The sequence below is a fragment of the Pteropus alecto genome, unplaced genomic scaffold, assembly GCF_000325575.1.
Source record: "Pteropus alecto unplaced genomic scaffold, ASM32557v1 scaffold78, whole genome shotgun sequence".
Lineage (NCBI taxonomy): Eukaryota > Metazoa > Chordata > Mammalia > Chiroptera > Pteropodidae > Pteropus > Pteropus alecto.
The window spans coordinates 9,727,707-9,748,578 of record NW_006443124.1 but is presented as its reverse complement, the minus strand read 5'-3'; the positions used below and the strand labels follow the sequence as shown (position 1 = coordinate 9,748,578).

Sequence of the window (20,872 nt, the reverse complement as noted above, 5' to 3'; positions counted from 1 at the left end):
TAGGCCAAAGGTTTTTTTATTCTTTAAGAACCAAGCCTGATTTCTTTAATGGATATGCGATTTAAATAACCAGTTCATATCTTTTCCTTGTCTAGGGACTGAGGCTGCACCTCAGCAAGAAACCTAAGACCCCACCCTGACTGAAGCAGAAAGAGAAAGAGCTCCATGAAACCCCTGTAGGCAGGGACTATGGCCATTCTCAGTAGAAATCAGATACAGAAGAGACCTCCTGTCTCTCAACATCCATACTAATAATAAGGGGGTTCATGACTCTTAGAAAAGAGTAAGGCAGGAAGGAAAATTAGGGGGTTTCGGGTCTGCTTGCAAAGACACTGAGGTCACCCTATCCTAGAAGGGGCCCACCCTAATCCACCCACAATTAAGGAAGCCAGAAGGCATTTTTTAACTCACACAAAGAAACCAGTAGGCAGAGAATTAGATACCAGTTTAAGCCAGTCACTCGCACCTGCACAACGAAGACCCCCAATGACCTTCAACTCACCTGAGCCTCATTATACAATCGTTATAATATGAGGCATATGCCCAGACATTCATTAATATCATTATAACAGACTGAATTCTGGGAACAAACATTCACAGAATGCAAAATGATGAATCACTGAGTCCCGCCAATCTTAGTTGTCAATCAAGGAAGCCCACTCCTCTAAGAAAAGTAACCACCCACAGCAAAAAGGGTTAAATACCCCAAAGGCTTTGTTACCAGACCTGAGCTACGCTTCTCTTGTTCAGGCTCGCCTTCACGCCTGGGAAGTGTACTTTCCCTTCTAATAAAACTTTTCTTTTCTACCGTATTTCAGTGTCTTGCTCAATTCTTTGTTCGAGTCATCAAGAACCTGGACAACGCGCTGGGAGAGGATCCCCACTCTCCGGTAACATCATCATTCAGAATTGTCATTCCTTTTAAAAAGTTATTCAACCATGTTATAAAATTTCTACGAATAAGAATGTCATAGTATATCTTATAGTGGGCTCTGACTTGCCGTAAGCATATTAAACATTTGTTGTGGGCTAAGTATTGGCAAGGGAAAAATCATGAGAGTCCTCTCAGTGAACTCACAATCTAGAGCTACAAAATCACTACATATAAAATTATAGCTTTAAAACTATTATGTTAAAAGAGAAAAAATCACAGGTTGCTAAAGCCCCTATCAAACAGACTTAATACCTTATCTGGAATTTTCTGGTCGACACCAAAGAAGTACTCTATCACATGGGCCCTCTCCACCCATTCTGTAAGAAAGAAGAGGCAATCTGCATGATAAAAACCATTCCCATTCTCTCCCCTCCCTGAAAGATGTCCCTGCCCCCCAAATGAAATTTCTTTAAATAGTTCCCTCTCCTCACTTCTTCCTATAAAAACTTTCCATTTTGTAAAACCCCTCAGAGGGCCCTTCGGGTAGCTGGATTGGATGCATTGCAATTCATGAATTGCTTAATAAAGCCAATTAGATCTTCGAATTTACTGTTGAATTTTTTTTAATACAAGGGGGAAGCAGGCCTGGTAACCAGGACAACCAATGATTCTTGCTTAAACACTGCTATAAGACTTCAATGAAAAACCTTCATTGATTTTTGTCAAAATTGTTACTTCATTTCAGAAAACCATAAACTGGGTTTCCAAAACAATTATAAATTGCTAGATAAATGATATAACAAATTTTTTTTAAAAGTTTCTCTTTAGCATTTCACTGAATGTTAACCCTACCAGTGTGTCTTCATCCTTAGCTATGGGGAGGATTAGGATTGCTTTGGCAGGAAGGCAAAACAGTAAATATAAGAATATTCAGCTTTTGACTTAAGGAATCATATTGTGAATGCACAGTAGGACCTACCAAGAGTTAGGGCTGGCTAACTTGATCATGAAGGAAATTACTAAAAGCAAGACAGAATTCAGGGTTTGAAGAAAAAGAGGTACCAGGAAAGGGGGGAAAGTTAACCCTTTCTTGTTCCGGGTCCTCATTCTATCCTCCCATTCCACCCTGAGCTGAAGACTTACCCAAATGAACACGAAAGTCTTCGAAGTCCTCTACAAGGATCAACACCTTTGAACTTGCCCCCCGCCCATCCCCCCACCCCGGGGGTGTGGCGGGGAACGGGGGTTGGGAGAGGAGCCGGGAGGAGGCATTTCTGCTTCATTTGAACCTTGTTGGTTTTAAAAAACCTGAAATAAATGAGTTATCCAGCTAGATTTATAACCACCACCCTGGGTCTACATAACCTCTCCTCCAAATCTGAATCACATTTTTAGGTTTCTTTGACAACCAACCTCCCATCGATAGGCTCTCTGGAGACCTCATCCCCACATTTCTTCGATAAATAACAATGGTACCCTAGCATACCCAAATCCGTGGACTCTGACATAAAACCTCAGATGAGAGCAGACCCACAACGGAAGAACAAAATTCGTTAATTCCGTAGGGAGTATGAACAAACCTTGGACAATGTACAGTTCTTTTATCTTTGCAGACTTTCCAACCCTGAAAACCCCACTACAATGCACATACATACAGGCTATTAGGTGGCCGTACGGAATCATTTCAGGGGATTTCACTTTGTGTGGGCCTGAGCATTCAATGCCGCACTTATAATGGAGGTCCCATTAACTCTTTCTTCCTCATGTACCAGATTTGATAAACCATTGAATCGACCAGAAGAAACCTTAAATCCAAAATATTTTCGGCTCCGTTTAAAAGACGTAAGAAGCAAAACGAGCTTTGCTTCCGCCACCTCTTCGATTGGTCTCCCACTTAATGAGACAAAGTGGATGGAAAACAAAGGTGTAAGCCCGCCCTAAGCCGGGTCAATTTAACTACCCACGTCTAAGACCAGGCTGAAACTCAGATTCAGGCGACGCTCTCACGTGATCCATTCTAATCGCGTCACAGGGACACGTGGTTCTAGATACTTCTCCTCCTCCCCCTCCGGGGTGGATTGTTGACAACCCCGCCAGCAGTCACGTGACCTTACGTCATCCCACCTCCTTTCCCTGAAATCTCTGGTCTCGCTTGCGTCCCTCTTTCCCCACCCGGTTGGGCCTAAACTACTAAAAGGGAGAGGGACGGTGATGTTTCGGTTTCGAAATCTCTAAATCCACAATCTATAGTCTGAACACAGAGAAGACAAATTTTTTTATTATGTCAGGAAGTCACAATGGATGGAGCCTTGCCGAAAGGCTCCAATCTGAGATCTCATACAGCCTGGCCCCTTCTCCTCCACCCCTCACTCTGTGGTACTGGCGGAGGGCGGAGGGATCTGGAGGCGGCGGAGGGAGACGTCATTGCAGGGTTGTTTGTGCAGCCTCGGCGGCGGCGGTGACCCGCAGTGATTCGGCCGCGGAGCCGGGGGGTGGGGGGGCTGCGCGGGACTCTTTTCTTTCAGACTGACCGCGGGGCAGCTGGGGAGCATGTCGACCCCGGCCCGGAGGCGGCTCATGCGGGATTTCAAGCGGTAAGCCTTCACCTTCGCCTGGATGACGAATTTTCTCCACAGCTACAGGCCTGTAGGGCGGGGATCCAGGACACCTTCCTCTTACGATCGTAGGAGGGCCGACTGTGGGCCCCGCGGGACGCACGGAAGGCCAGTTTAAGTCCCCGATCGCGCTCCCTCATCCTTGCTTGCTCACTCTTCTGACGTAAGAAATTTCGATAACGCCTCCCCCCAAAAAAGTGAAAAGATGGCTGTGGGCTTGTTCAGGCCAGCTGCCCGACGTCTCGCTGTAGCGTTCAAACCTCACCGCTCCCCCCCCCACCACCAACCCCGTCCCCGCACCCTGCGGTGTCCCCTCCCTGGCTTCGAAAAAGCGAGCCGTAGCAGAAACTATTTCCCCGCTTGCTGCACCAATCAGCTTTGTTCGATGGTCCTGCGGTCTCCTCAGAGGGACAGGGTTGGGGCGAAAGGCCCCCACCCCCACCCTAGTTCTTTCTGCAGTGAGGGTGGGGTCTGCAGCTCGCGGTCCGGAGGTGGTTAACCCATCTTCCGAAACCCGACTCTCCCTCGCTTGTCTGAAAGGACCTTGAGAACTGGCTTAGAGACCTGAGACTTGAGCTGGCAACCCTGGCTGCCAGTGCTTTCTGGAAGTCAGCTTCGTGGCCTTGTGTATAAAGCCCTATCTATAGCCACCAAAGTCTGGAAAAATGCCTTCCCTGAGACTGGCGCTAACCTGATACTCCCTGGGCCTCCTTTTGTAAAACAGGGTTTTGTTAGGTGTGGGGGTTAGTTAGGAGGAAGTGACTTTTTTCAGTTGTTAACCTTTGAATATTTGAAGGTACGAGAAAAAGTGACTGCGAAAACTTAGTATTGCCATTCTCTGCACATTTTTAAGTGTTTTTTTTCTGGGGATACCTGCCCTGATTGACACAAAATCTGCCTAGTATAAAAACTTACATCAGCCGCTCAGGAAGTAACCTCTTAACTTCGCCATTATGTAGTCGTAGGTGAGGCGTTTGGAAGCTATTGTTTTGGGCTTTGGCCAATTTATCATTGAATGTATTCGTAATTTAGCGGGTTACCTTTGGTGGGCTTCAAACAGCATAATTCCGCTAAGGCTCCTTCTGTTCATCGTGGCCTAATCTGAGATTGACTGAAAATACCATTTTTATTAGTATGATACTAATTTCAAAGCATACCACGTGACAATCACTGTCCATATATGTATAACTTTTTACAGAGATGACAATTTCATGCGAAAGTCGTCTTCTAAAGTTTGAAAGCAATGGTTTTCAGATTTAACTCTCGTGAGTGAAGTTTAATAATAAAACTTACAGTTTGTGTCCATTATTACCCTGCTTTCTTACTGCGATTCTCTGCTTTATTCTGAGTTGAACACATGGCACCTTTGGTAGTTTTCCAAGCGTCTTCAGGTTACAAGAATTTGACAAATGTTGGAAGGTAGCTTTGTATTGAGTCTCCTATTTGGTGTTAGTGGCAGAGCCTTTAGAATAGAGACTGACAGGAAAACCTAACTGAAGCTTTGATTACTTTAAAAGCTATTGCTAATTGAAGCAAATGGGATAAAATAACTTCTGCCTAAAATTATTTTCCTAATTAAATTGAAGATAAGTGTTTCCAGTCATTCAGTGTTTACAATGAGGGTTTTATTTGGGGTGGGGGGTTGGTGGCGGTGTTGCACAAATAGCTGTGGTTAGGACTTACACAGCAGCAAAATCTGGTTCTGTAAAAATATTTTTTTGCAGTTGTTTTTTTTTTTGGTTGAAGGCAGCTGTATACATTATTTTTGAAGAGATACCTTGATTATATTTGAAGAAGGATACTCCCAAACCCTTTGGAATTTTGTATATTTTGAAGAAGTATTTTATAAGTATATACCTGGTGGATTCTTTTTTTTTGAGTTACTGTGGTTTATTTCAGCTCATCACAAGAACAAGAAAATGGTTTTAGTTTGTATCTCAAAGTAGATAATCCATACATGTTCTGTTTGGCCTTTTTTTTAGTGGCATTAATGGTCAACTTTTTTTTTTTTAATGGTCAACTTTTAAAATTACTACTATGGATTTCTAGATTGCAAGAGGACCCACCTGTGGGTGTCAGTGGCGCACCATCTGAAAATAACATCATGCAGTGGAATGCAGTTATATTTGGGTGAGTTGAAGATATACCAACTGATAGGTGTGGCGATTCTTTAAGAAAAAATACATTAGGAGAAAAGGCTGAGGTGGAATGGAGAGTTTACAGAAACTGCAAGGTAAATTAGAAAAAAACATTCTGATAGTTTTGGGGTAGTTACATAAAATTTATTTGCATTTTGTTAATACATGTGATTTTATAATGAGTTTGGGTTTTACTGATAAAAATACCATTTGAAACTAAAGGAGAAAAATTATTTTGTACAAAATGTACCAAGCAAATATTTATGCTTACATTCTACTGGAACTATTAAAAGGCTAGGAACCAAAAATATTAAGAATTTCCACTGAGGCAAGACTTTAAATGAAAAATGTTTCATAACCCAGTGTGAAATACAGGCACACCTTGGAGATATTGCATGTTTGGTTCCAGACCGCCACAACAAAGCCAGTCATAAACTCTTCCTTTCTTCCTTTTCTTGTGCTGGTGGAGGGCCTTGGCTTTCAATTTGTAAAAAGGCAACATCTGTGAAGCATAGTAAAGCAAAGCACAATAAAGCGAAGAATGCCTGTAGCTGAATGGAGTCTTTTGAGAAGCAGTCTTAACGTTCTACGTATTATATATATTGCATATATGCTTTTTATTTTAAAATTTTCTTATGCCTTTTCTTTGGTTTTCCTAGACTTGATCTTTTTTCTTTGACTCTTTTTAAACTAGAGTTTTGCACTAGAACTTTTAAAGGGTAATATTTTCATAAACAATTCAGAGATGCTACTGAATCTGTTATAAGAGTGCACCTTAAAGATTGGTGAATAAATGAATGTAGTTCATCCTTCTAAAGTAATGTGATTTTATTCAGGCTGTTAATGTGCTGCTTTGAGATCCTGAATATGCCTTGCAAGTAATAATTAAACTTCATGTTGCTGCTTAGGAAAAATGAAATTGGGGTATGGAGGCAGGGAAAAAATTTGGGCAAAAGGAACTGGCTTTCTTGATAGCATCAGTTATGTCTATCCAATTTGAACAAGAGATTATGCTCTGTTTAAAAGTATAGCACTTTGCTTTGGTGTCATAATTATCTTAAAGGATATTGATTTCCATTTTATTGATGTAAATTGAAAATAGGATTTTTTCTTAACATGCATTTACAAAATGATTGGTTGGTGTTTATGAACTGAATTCTTTTTGTGCTAAAATTATGACAAGTGTATTTGGCTTTGTCTTTTTTGTAAAACTAACCTAATAGGGAAAATGAAAGTTACCCTATCTGCCTACATTTATAAAAATCTAAGGCTACGATGACAATATCTTTAAAACTTCACATATCAGAATGAGCTCCACTTTCTCTGTTTGAATTTATCATTTCTGCTTTTGAAAATCAGGAAAAAGTAGAACGAAAGAATGAAAAACCTTTTTTAATTAGAAATCTTTTTGTTTTCAGACCAGAAGGGACACCCTTTGAAGATGGTAAGTCATTCTCGTTATGTGTTCTATAATATTGAGTGTTTTTTTAAGTAGGAAATCCTAATACCTATGTGTCTATCTAAAAATTTATTCTTGTTAATAGGTCACATTAAAACTAATACTACTGAGAGTTGTAGATTACAAAGGACTTGCTTCCTACATCAGTTTGATCACCTGCATTGCCAGTTACTGTTACTTTGATATTTGGCTAAAGCATTGTAAGCCTAGATGGTAGGATCTATGTTGAGAATGGTTTAAATTTCGATGGCCTTGTAGCATGCTAATGATGTCCCTAAGGTAAACACCAGGAGGGTAATCATGCTTTTTTATAACTTTGTTATCTGTATTGATAGAATGTTGAGCAGAAATTATTCTTAAATGTATACATACAGCTAACATTCAATACCCATAAGTAGTTAGCATTCTGCTTAGTCTTTTGCATCTTAAATTCAGCATTTTCATCAACAGCCAGGAAAATGGAAAACTAGTTGTAATATGTATATAATTGAGCTTTTCGAATTGATTTTTAACCAGGAATTTAAATTTTCCCTAATTATAGTATGGTTTTAAAAAAAAAAAAAAAGGCTGTGGCCATGCTACCCTGAACAAGCCCGATCCCATCTGATCTCAGAGGCTAAGCAGGGTTGGGCCTGGTTAGTACTTGGATGGGAGACCGTCTAGGAAGACCAGGTACCGTTGGCATAAAAAATAAGGGATTGTAAGCTGACAAGGTCCTTGCAATCTGTGAGATCAACCAAGGGTTGCCTCGCCTAAAAATTAAAAAAAAAAAAATGTTAAATGGGTTTGTTTTAATTATCAAAATGTCTTCAGCATTTACCCATCAATGCTAGTTGTAGAAAGATATTGACTGCAGCACTGTTTTTAAGTAGATCATCTGAATGCCCAGTAAGGGAAATGGTTAGCAAATTATAATATACCTGTCAAATATTATATACCTGTTAAGGAATAAGGTAGATTTGGACATATGACAGTGTTGCAGAATAATGTATGTTGTATCGCATTTTTTCTAAGTACAAACATGCAAGTGTGTGTGTGTGTGAAAGAGTTATGTATCACACTATTATCGGTGGTTACCTCTAAGCTGGGTAAGGAAGAGAAGTACTTAAGTACTTCAGCTTTTCAGTCTATACCAGAATGTTCTCAAGAGTGGACCGTAAATCCCTTAAGGTCTCCAAGACCCTTTCAGGGGTTCCATGTGATTAAAACTGTCTTCATACCCATACTAAGGTGTTATTTGCCTTTTTTATTGTATTGACATTTGCACTGTTGGTATGAAAGCATTAGTAGCTGAGACTGGCCCTAAGCAGTTCAGCATCTTGGCACAAATCAAGACAGTGGCATAAAACTATACTAATGGTCATTGTATTCTTTGCATTTTAAAAGATGCCAGTTTCACTTAATATCTTGATGAAAAAGTAGAAATTAATGATAATAAATTTTGTCCCTTAAGTATATATGTTTTTAATATTGTGTGACAAAGTGAGAAGTATGCATATAGCACTTCTCTTGTGTACCAAAATATGATGGCTGTCTGGAGGAAAAGCACTTCTGCAATTATTTGAGTTGCAACTTGAACTAGTGCTTTTGCGAGGGGAACGTTTTCACTTGAAAGAATGACAGAGAAACTGATTATTTAGACTTGAGTATTTTTAATTTTTTTAAATTAATTTTTTTATGGTGACATTGGTTAACGAAATCCAATAAGTTTCTGCTGTAGACTTGAGTATTTGAAAGACATTCTTAGAAATGACCTGAGTGAACTGTTAGGTCACGGAAAACAACTGACAATGTTTGTTGCTGCTGATAAAAATGACAACATCCCAATACTTCTCTGTTGAGATCAGTAGGTGTTATTACCTATTGCAGGTTTTTTTGATGGTATATAATGGAATATGGTGATACTCATAAGTATGACAGTGAACCAATATTTTCCAAATGACCAATGTATAATATTAGAAAATTATGGATGGATAAAAGATTTATGCAATGTGCAAAAGATCGTAATGTAACTGATGCAAGTTTATATGGCTTCAGATTCTACATTACAGCTAACCTTTAAAAACCTACCCTTTTTTTGGTGTACTATCAAAAAATATCTATAGTTATCTGAAAAGACTATGAAAATACTCCTTTTTTCATTTATATATTTCTGCGATGCCTGATTTTATGTCCCTTAACCAAAACAGCATATTGCAACAGATTGGATGCAGAAGCAGCTGAGAGAACCCAGCTGTCTTCTGCTAAGCCAGTCATTAGAGATTTGCAAAACTGTAAAACAATGCTTCACTTCTCATTTACTTGGGGATGTAGTTATTTTTTCATTAAATGTAACTTAGGTTAATGTGTAATGAGTTTATATTTAAAGATTTTTTGAGTTATAATTACTAATACAACACATATCGATAGTCATAGCCATTGGTGGCTGGAGGTAGCTTGTGCCAGTTTGTGAGCACAGACTGTTAATAATTTGGGGAATTTTTGCAAGCTGGTTATTAGCCAATATTTAAAAATGAAATTATTTTTTATTTTTGGTTGAGATACCATAAAATAGTATGCTATTGCGTGCATCTCTTTCCAGGCTCACATTCAGTGACTTAACATTGGAAGCTTGATGCTGGTTGGGAGGAACAATGTAAAAGGGGTTTGAGAACCCATAATGGAGGGGGGGGAGGCTTAAAAATAGCCATTTCATATTTGTGTTTGCCTGAAATCTTTATGTGGTATGTTTTTGTAATTAAAATGTAAGCTTTGAAAATAATTAGTTATACAGCTGTCTTTACTAATTAACTGTACATTTCACAGTACCTCTGTTAAGGGTAATCATGCTTTTTTATAACTTTGTTATCTGTATTGATAGAATGTTGAGCAGAAATTATTCTTAAATGTATACATACAGCTAACATTCAATACCCATAAGTAGTTAGCATTCTGCTTAGTCTTTTGCATCTTAAATTCAGCATTTTCATCAACAGCCAGGAAAATGGAAAACTAGTTGTAATATGTATATAATTGAGCTTTTCGAATTGATTTTTAACCAGGAATTTAAATTTTCCCTAATTATAGTATGGTTTTTAAAAAAAAAAAAAAAGGCTGTGGCCATGCTACCCTGAACAAGCCCGATCCCATCTGATCTCAGAGGCTAAGCAGGGTTGGGCCTGGTTAGTACTTGGATGGGAGACCGTCTAGGAAGACCAGGTACCGTTGGCATAAAAAATAAGGGATTGTAAGCTGACAAGGTCCTTGCAATCTGTGAGATCAACCAAGGGTTGCCTCGCCTAAAAATTAAAAAAAAAAAAATGTTAAATGGGTTTGTTTTAATTATCAAAATGTCTTCAGCATTTACCCATCAATGCTAGTTGTAGAAAGATATTGACTGCAGCACTGTTTTTAAGTAGATCATCTGAATGCCCAGTAAGGGAAATGGTTAGCAAATTATAATATACCTGTCAAATATTATATACCTGTTAAGGAATAAGGTAGATTTGGACATATGACAGTGTTGCAGAATAATGTATGTTGTATCGCATTTTTTCTAAGTACAAACATGCAAGTGTGTGTGTGTGTGAAAGAGTTATGTATCACACTATTATCGGTGGTTACCTCTAAGCTGGGTAAGGAAGAGAAGTACTTAAGTACTTCAGCTTTTCAGTCTATACCAGAATGTTCTCAAGAGTGGACCGTAAATCCCTTAAGGTCTCCAAGACCCTTTCAGGGGTTCCATGTGATTAAAACTGTCTTCATACCCATACTAAGGTGTTATTTGCCTTTTTTATTGTATTGACATTTGCACTGTTGGTATGAAAGCATTAGTAGCTGAGACTGGCCCTAAGCAGTTAAGCATCTTGGCACAAATCAAGACAGTGGCATAAAACTATACTAATGGTCATTGTATTCTTTGCATTTTAAAAGATGCCAGTTTCACTTAATATCTTGATGAAAAAGTAGAAATTAATGATAATAAATTTTGTCCCTTAAGTATATATGTTTTTAATATTGTGTGACAAAGTGAGAAGTATGCATATAGCACTTCTCTTGTGTACCAAAATATGATGGCTGTCTGGAGGAAAAGCACTTCTGCAATTATTTGAGTTGCAACTTGAACTAGTGCTTTTGCGAGGGGAACATTTTCACTTGAAAGAATGACAGAGAAACTGATTATTTAGACTTGAGTATTTTTAATTTTTTTAAATTAATTTTTTTATGGTGACATTGGTTAACGAAATCCAATAAGTTTCTGCTGTAGACTTGAGTATTTGAAAGACATTCTTAGAAATGACCTGAGTGAACTGTTAGGTCACGGAAAACAACTGACAATGTTTGTTGCTGCTGATAAAAATGACAACATCCCAATACTTCTCTGTTGAGATCAGTAGGTGTTATTACCTATTGCAGGTTTTTTTGATGGTATATAATGGAATATGGTGATACTCATAAGTATGACAGTGAACCAATATTTTCCAAATGACCAATGTATAATATTAGAAAATTATGGATGGATAAAAGATTTATGCAATGTGCAAAAGATCGTAATGTAACTGATGCAAGTTTATATGGCTTCAGATTCTACATTACAGCTAACCTTTAAAAACCTACCCTTTTTTTGGTGTACTATCAAAAAATATCTATAGTTATCTGAAAAGACTATGAAAATACTCCTTTTTTCATTTATATATTTCTGCGATGCCTGATTTTATGTCCCTTAACCAAAACAGCATATTGCAACAGATTGGATGCAGAAGCAGCTGAGAGAACCCAGCTGTCTTCTGCTAAGCCAGTCATTAGAGATTTGCAAAACTGTAAAACAATGCTTCACTTCTCATTTACTTGGGGATGTAGTTATTTTTTCATTAAATGTAACTTAGGTTAATGTGTAATGAGTTTATATTTAAAGATTTTTTGAGTTATAATTACTAATACAACACATATCGATAGTCATAGCCATTGGTGGCTGGAGGTAGCTTGTGCCAGTTTGTGAGCACAGACTGTTAATAATTTGGGGAATTTTTGCAAGCTGGTTATTAGCCAATATTTAAAAATGAAATTATTTTTTATTTTTGGTTGAGATACCATAAAATAGTATGCTATTGCGTGCATCTCTTTCCAGGCTCACATTCAGTGACTTAACATTGGAAGCTTGATGCTGGTTGGGAGGAACAATGTAAAAGGGGTTTGAGAACCCATAATGGAGGGGGGGGAGGCTTAAAAATAGCCATTTCATATTTGTGTTTGCCTGAAATCTTTATGTGGTATGTTTTTGTAATTAAAATGTAAGCTTTGAAAATAATTAGTTATACAGCTGTCTTTACTAATTAACTGTACATTTCACAGTACCTCTGTTAATTTATCAAAATATGAAATACATATCACCTTTGATTTTGCTTATATCTTCGGCCTCCCTGATCTGAAATTTCCAAATAATTAAAAAAAAAAAAAGTGTAAAGAGGTAGAGTTTGTATACCAAATGTATGACCAGTGAAGAAGATAAAATATGAAATATTTTACTTAAAAACATGCCTCTAAAGCCAGGAGCTTAGAATTTAGGTTGATTAGGGGTTTTTGTTTTGTTTTGTTTTTTAGATTATTTTTTAAATTTTATTTTCAGTTATAGTTGACATATTTTGTTTTTTAAAACTTCACTGGTGAAATAAGGAAAGAGTCCTGTAGAGATCTGGAGTGGTTTAAACTTTTATTGACTTCATTAGGAAATCTGAACTTACTATGTCCAAGGGGTTGTACTTAGAGGACCTCTCCAACCTTCGTTTGGGCGATTTACCTCAAAATAAAAGGATAGTGAGTAAATAAATACAAAAAAAGTCCAGAAAGACAAACCCAAAACCATTAATAGTGTTATTTCTGTGAAAAAGATTTGGAATTGGAGTTTAGAGTTAACTTTTTTTGTTCAGTATGAACAGATTAACTTTGTTACAAATGCATAATTTTTTAAAATGCCTATGTCTAACCAACAACAGTGGGTGATTCCACTAACACTTACTGATTCTTGGCATGTTTAAGTGAAGGGACTGGTATGGGGACAAAACAGACCTTTAACATTAGCGCCCATGCCACCAATCCTTTGTCATGTGATGGTTGCCCCCTCTCAAAACCGTCTGGGTGCTCCCTTCTAAATTATGATAAACTATCTCTAGTTCCCCAAATGTGCATTTTAAATCTTAGTACCTAGGGCCAAATTGCCTTTTAAAAATGACAGTTATCGTTGCAAATAGCACATGAAAGTATTAGTTCCCCCAAGTGCTTGCCATTGTTGCATGCCATAAATTTAACGTAAATAGGAGTATATGCGTATGTTTTGTGTGTTAAACCAAAATTGACAAATTAATTTTTCTGTGGTTGTGAAAAACCAGTATGGGGTTAGGAGTCATTGAAGAGATTAAAAAGTTATGCTTGTCTTTACTATAATTATTTTGGTTTGTTTTCTATCTAGGTACTTTTAAACTAGTAATAGAATTTTCTGAAGAATATCCAAATAAACCGCCAACAGTTAGGTTTTTATCCAAAATGTTTCATCCAAATGGTAAGTAGCAATTTATTAGACTTTGCAAATGATAAGAGGGGGTGGGGAAGTTGCTTCTTTCCTTTTGGGTCTTGCCCCATACTTCTGAGTCTTAGAGCTCACTTGTAGATGGTGCTTCCATGTCAATATTAGCCAGGTTTTTGTAGTCTGGAATCATACCGAGGTTCCAAATTTGAGGTAAAGTTGTTTTATTTTAGTAATTACTGATTTTAACTCTTTTTCCTGCCTAGAAATAAAAAGTGCAGCTAGCTGCCAGCATTAACATCACACGTAGGATGCTGCGTTTTCTAGGATTTTTCTAGGATTTGACATTTTCAGCTATTGAGAATTACTATATTTTATAAATGGAAATACCACTGCTGAAAACAAAATGCTATATATAGGATGATGTTATTCATTTCCAAAGACTATTGATATACTAGAGCAATGTGAAAATAATAGTAAAAGCAAGATATTCTATGGCAAACTTTAGGGGTAAATTTAGGACTGTAATCTGTGAGTTATCTTGGGGTAAACGCTGCAGCTGCAAGCGCTGCCTGCGAGTATTCTCAGTGCAAATGGGAAATGGGTTAAAATAATATCTTAATTTGTAGAAATGTGAAAGATACTAAAAAAAATTACTTAAAATTTAGCTTTTAAAAAATACAAAGAAGTGATCGTACAAATTTGGTATCATGTTATATGTAAAGTTAAATATTTTTTTATGTACTATGAACATTTTCCTTTATTAAATATTCTTGCATCTTAATGGTTGCAAAATGTTCTGTTTATAGGAGTTATCATGATGTATTTAATCAGTGTCCAATTGTTAGTGAGTTTCAGCATTTCATATTCTTGAAAATAAATCTTCTCAAATACCTACGAATATTTCTTTAGTCGGTATTACTGGGTCAAAGGTTTGTATGTTTTTAAGGCTTCTTAAATAGTTTTTCATTTTTTCCCTCTTCTGATTTTCACTTTTAGAAGTTTATTACTGTTTTTCATAAATGATTGCTGAGTGACCCTTTTGTAATTAAATTTGTTCCTCCCTTTTTGTTATTTTAATATATTTCTATACCTGGATTATAAATAGCTGTATGAAGGACTTATTTTCTAAAATACTTCAGCGCTCTTTCTTTTGTAACCTTTGCTCATTTAAATGTGGTCTTCACCATCAGTTAGCTTACTTTCAGGAGGAACATTTTTCAGAGAGCCTCTTGATTTGTGCATCTAATCTAGTACTGCAGACTACATGAGCTACAGGCAGAGCTCTCTTCTCAGAGGAGAGGGATATTTGTGTGTCTGGAATCAATATGACTTCCCAATAATACATTTAATTGCTCTTTTTGGTTGCCTCCCCCCCCTTTTATTGTTTCTGTTTTGAGGAAATTCCCAAGTCACTTTCCATTTATTCCACTGTAGCTTTATCTGACTGAGACTTGGTATTGAATCAACCCAAATTCTAGTAAGAGGATTCTGTCAGTCAAGGTAGGATAGACTGTAGAATGTACAGGGGGTATAGGTGTATAGGTGTAGGATTTTCAACTTTAACAAATTAATTGGGAAACAGTGTATTAGGTTATTTTTCCTCCCTTCATATTAATAATAATTTTTTCCCTTTTTTATTAATTTTCTGGTTTACTTTTTAAAAAACATTTTCATTGAAATATTCACATACCATGCTATTCACCCATTTAAATTATACAGTTCAGTAGATTTTAGTATTCACTGAGTTGTACAACTATGACTACACTCAATTTTAGGAAATGTTTGTCGCCCTCCCCCCAAAATCCCATGCCTATTAGCAGTCACTCCCCATTTTTCCCAATCCCTTAGCCCTAGGCAACCACTGATTTACTTTCTGTATATATGTGGTTCTTTGTGACTACTTTCAGCTAGTAAGCACAGTTTTCAGGGTTCAGCTATGTTGTAACATCTGCACTTCGACATTCCATTGTATGGATATACTGTCTTTTGTTTATTCATCAGTGATGGATGTTAGGTTTCTAGTTTACTTTTTGATTACTTTTCAAAAATAGTTACTAGTTAAAAACTTTGAAATCATTTTATACTTTTATGGGTTTTACAGAGGTGATGATTTTTACTTTGGGCTTGCAAAGCTTGATGTTCCTATGGAATAGACAGTAAGTAGTTGACTATGGTGCTTTTGAGCTGAGGCTTAGAATCTGGTATAAAGCTAACAATTTGAAGTACCTAGCACATGGCTAGTAATTGAGGCCATGGGAGTGAATAACATTGCCCAGAGAGTATGTAAAGGGTAAGAAGGAAGAGGACCGAGGATAGGACCCTGTGGAATAACAGTATTTAAGAATAATTTGCCTTCTCTTCCCCCAAAAAACGCACTTATTCATGTTTTTATGTAGAGTGATCTGGCTTGCTCCATGAAGCTTTCCAAAATTTGGCAGTATCTGAAACATTTGAATGTATTTACCCTTTGTCGATAGAGCAGTTCTACTTCTAGAAATTTATTGTACTGATATATATAGTATTGCAGGTAGATAAAAATTTACGTTCTTTGTTTGTATTTTCACATAATCAGTTCAAAAGGGAGGAAAAGTTTCCCAGGTGTTAAAGACTTCTAAAACATTAATCGCTTGATTTTTTAAAGATAAAAGGGATACATATTCTTTGCAAAAACAAATCATAAAATACAAGAAAAGGTCAGGAAAATAAGATCCTTTATAATTCTATCTGTGAATATCCATAATTTACAGTTTGGCATTTAGTCTTACAAATGTTTTTGCAACTGCATAAACTAAAAATATTTAAATATAATTCTTGACAAAAAATGTATTATCCTATATAAATTGGAAAATTAAGGAAATATATTGTTATCTTTCTCCGTCAGTTAAGATAAGGTAGATATGTGGTTCCCTCTTTATGGAGCACAAGGTAGTTTCCAATTTTTCACTCTTATAAATAGTATTATAGTGAACATCTGTAAACTTTGCATGTCCATGGTTATTTTAGAATAATTTCAGGGAGTGGAATTGCTTTGTCAAAAAATTTTAAAGGGCTTTATTTAAGAATATAAAGAAATATGAAATTTCCTATGGGGGTGGCTCCATAGTGTAGTGGTTAGTACATCTGCTTTACGTGCAGAAGGTTCTGGGTTCGTGCCCCAGGTGGAGCCATGGACCATATCCCGGGGGCACTAGGCCCTGGGTGCCCGCTGCAAATGCGTGGGAGGAGATGCCCTGCCTTCAGAGATCCAGTTCTTAAAGGGAGACATCCTAGGTCAGAGGTGGAAGTGGGCGGGGGTGGAGGGCAGGAATTAAAGGGAGGGGAATAAATAAATAAAAAGATTTGCTATATGGTGTGTGTTGAAAAAGTTTAAGTCCCACTCAGCCTCCTGATGAAAAGGTGCAAAATAAGAGACCTTAGTTTTAAGACTGGTTTTCCTGCAAGACAGAATGTGGTTTACTTATTTTCTAATGTTCAAAACTTCTGACTGGACTAAGCATTCTGTTTGTGATAAAGATTTCTTTTAACGGTTAGATATGACAGTTAATATGTAACCAGTTTTAGTGTTGTCTTTACAGTGTATGCTGATGGTAGCATATGTTTAGATATCCTTCAGAATCGATGGAGTCCAACATATGATGTATCTTCTATCTTAACATCAATTCAGGTAAGTGTGTGTTAACATATATCATAATTTTTCAAGATTCTGTGGGATACAGTCAGATCCTTTAGTAGCAATCTAAAGACCAAGTGAGCAAACTAACCTTCCCAGCACACAGATAATAACCAATGGCAGAGTTCAGAAGCCCATGATTTTCAGACAACTGGCCTCCTTTTTCGTTAGTGACCACCTTAGGTCAGATCTACAATCATTTTCCTGATCGTGTCTAAGTGTCCTCACAGATCAAGTATTGTTTGCACCCATGAAGCATAGCCAGAGGTTGTGGAGAAGAATGAAAGATCTTGGGGACAGATAAAGGTGATTGCTTAGAAAAACCATAGGGACCTAAAGAAACTGCCAAGTGCAGAGAAGCATTGATTATGTTGCCCTATCCAAGAAATTGTCTTTCAAAAAAAGAAAGTACTGTAACTATTTGCCAAAGCACTCTGGCAGAATATGTTAGAGTTGACCTTGAGTGACAGTTTTGCAGAGAGGTGGAATGAGGGATGTTTATTAACGTGGATTTGAGAGAAGACAACATTTTGGTATGTGTAAACATTGTTTTTAACCTTCCTATTTCATTCCCTTGCTGCTAGATGTATACGTTTTACTGATTAAAAGAAACGAGATTCACTACTTGACTTACTGTCAGACATTTCCCAAGTAACCACAATAATAGAGCTTAACTTTGAAAACTGTTAGTTGCTAAGCTATTTATAGGTATTGTATATTAATCAAAACAAGCTGCTTATTTCCTGGTTTAATGTGCTAGTATGCTGAAGAATATTGTTCTTTTCTAATTTCTTTGAAATTATAGAGGTTTTAAGGCAATCGAGAGCTGTTTTAGAAGCTTAAGTTCTCTAGCAGCAGGAAACTTCTTACTGTATTTATCAAGCCATTTCTGAAAGTATTTAGACCTAAAAATATGTAAGACATACTAATTTCTGCCATTTCTTTATTGGATAATGTGTTATTTTGCATAACTTCTGTGCTCCTTACCTGACCCATGTTAATATACAGAGTAACTCTGCAGATGTTTTTTCTTCTCTCTTTCCTTCTAGTCTCTGCTGGATGAACCGAATCCAAACAGTCCAGCCAATAGCCAGGCAGCACAACTTTATCAGGAAAACAAACGAGAATATGAGAAAAGAGTTTCGGCCATTGTTGAACAAAGCTGGAATGATTCATAATAGACAACTGGTCTGTTAATCTTTTTCATCATTGTTGTGTATAATTTACCTCTCAGTAGAAAGGCTAACAAATTTTAAGTGCCACAGGTTTTAAGGATTCTGCAGAAAAAAAATCCTTCAGTTTAGAACCTACAAAAGCTTGTGTATCTTGATTAATGTACTTTTTATTGCATGGTGTGAACTAAGTTATTGCTTACATAAATTTGTAATATATCCTGTTTGTATTTTTTTCCAAGTGTATAATGTTGGTGTGGAGTTTTCATGACAGAATATACACATTTTGTAAATCTGTACTTTTTTCAAATATTGAATGCCTTATTTTTGAATTCTTTAGATTTTTAAATTGGAGAAAAGCACTTAAAGTTTTTTATAAATGACTATTACATGTAAAGCTGTTAAAATACATAACTTCAGTGCAAGAGACTTTGTCACTTATTTCCTTATATGTGTAGGAGGGGTTAATAAGTCTCTAGCTCTCCATCAATTGATAGTTTCCAATTTCAAAAGAACAGATTTATATTTTATCAAGAAATTATTCAAATTTGATTCTAAACAATTATAATCTCAGACTTTATTTTGAATGCACCTATATTGGTTTCAGTTGAGTAGTTCTAGACATAACTGACTTGATTCTGTCCAACTCTGTACTTGAGCCACCTGTTACTATTTTTTCATGCACTACTTACTGTTAAACTGTACCTTTTGCAATTTCACAGTTTGCACCTCTGCCTTGAGCAGAGAGCTGATGCGACTTATTTTGCTGCTTGATAGCACCTTAAAAGATTTCTGATAATGAAGTAAAGTAAAACTATAAACATTTACCAAAAATCCTTGCCCCACTATTAACAATGAGTAAGAATTAGTTGCATTGGTTTGAGCAAGGCAGATATTTGGAAGGAATCTTGGTGTAATTTAAATATTTGAAAACTGCCTTTTAATGCAATTGCATATCTGTTTATTCTGGGAAAATGTTTTCATACCAAGGCCTGCTGAGTTGCTTTCTCTTGTGGAGATTTTTTTAATCTCCTCAGTGTATAAAAGTTGTATTGCATCTTAGTTTACTGGATAAATTTAAAACACAGTATTGTAGAAAGCTAATACAAAGCTTCCTATGCTTTCAAATAGTATAGAAAATGGAAAATATACAAGTAAATTCTGTTGAACCACCTGTGTAGTCTTTCTAGTAGTTAAAACATTTCAGTAACCCCAAGAGTTTCTTGTCATACTCATACTAGCTTAGTAAGCTGACAGCTTCTTCTCTATTTGAAGACTGATTTCTTCTTTACTGGAAGACTATAAGTTGGCACTATCTACGGCTTCTATTTATTTAGCAGAGTTTAACACTGGAAAAATTAAGTGCTGATGGTTCCCTTTAAAAGTTATTACTTGAGAAATTTGGGGTAAGTGTAAGATCTTAGGGAACTTTTGATGCAAATGAAGAGTTCACTCACTGGAATTATGGCCCTCCAAAAAGGTGCTTTATTTAAAGGTATTTTTTTGGTCATATTACATGTGTGATGCTTTTATATTCAGCTCTAAACTAAATATGCTTTCTGTAGACATTTACTCCAGTGAGTGACTCTTAAATACAGTAGCTATGAGAGTCTCCCCTCTTCATTACGTTATTTGGATACTGCTTCAAAATCTATTTTTATCCTTAATATGTTTTTCCTCTTTCTAAGACTGAAACATTTCAAGTATTGACAGATAGTTATAAGGGAATTAAATCTTAGTTTGCAGGGAATCTGAGCTCTAACTTCCAAATTCAACACATGCATAAAACTCACACCGTTAGTCTGCATTCCCATTGGGAAAAATTCTTAGGAAAGTTCTCCCTCTCAATTACTCATAGTTTTTTTCTTTCACCCTTGTAACAGATTCCTATTTCTTTAGTTAAATATTAGATGTAAACCTTCAGTTTACAAAGTTGTCATACAAAAAATGCTTTTAAACTCCACATAAATCTTATAAACGTATGGTATGGCAAGAGGCTAGAACTAAGTTATTTAGGTATGAAGTTGGATTCATGTTAAAGTGTTATTATATTACAGATAAGGAAACTTTATATTATAAAGAAATTAAGTGACTAGTTCTAGGTCAGCCAGCTAGTAAATGATAGAGCTGGGCTTTGAATCCAGGCAGTCTGGTCTTTTAGCCAGTAACTATAATCTCTCTCAAGAGTTATTAAAGGATTGAGTTTAGTTTGAGAAATTCTACTGAACTTAAATATTCATCCCATTTTGTGAAAATTCTTTAGTTGATTTAGTTCTGTACAGACATATCTATCTAATGAAGTTTTCTTGACCACCATTTTTCACTTTTTCCTCGTATAAAGTGTGAATATGGGAGCACTTTCAGTCTCTAATACAAAGGACTATGGCTTATCAGTAGACCAAAAAATTTTCCCCTTCCTAGAAACAGCCTTGAGTCTACACC

The 20,872-nt window shown here is 36.5% G+C and overlaps 1 protein-coding gene and 2 pseudogenes across 1 annotated transcript; all 3 read left to right on the top strand.

Annotated features, from left to right (window-relative positions):
* Nucleotides 1-3,032: 3,032 nt before the first annotated feature.
* UBE2B (ubiquitin conjugating enzyme E2 B) lies at nucleotides 3,033-19,599 on the top strand. Its single transcript, XM_006923125.3, has 6 exons — nucleotides 3,033-3,468; nucleotides 5,539-5,619; nucleotides 7,046-7,071; nucleotides 13,532-13,621; nucleotides 17,164-17,252; nucleotides 18,308-19,599. The coding sequence occupies exons 1-6, from the start codon at nucleotides 3,425-3,427 to the stop codon at nucleotides 18,434-18,436; spliced, it is 459 nt and encodes a 152-aa protein (XP_006923187.1). The 5' UTR covers nucleotides 3,033-3,424; the 3' UTR covers nucleotides 18,437-19,599.
* Nucleotides 7,652-7,770, top strand: LOC112471964 (annotated as a pseudogene).
* Nucleotides 10,178-10,296, top strand: LOC112471963 (annotated as a pseudogene).
* Nucleotides 19,600-20,872: the final 1,273 nt, after the last annotated feature.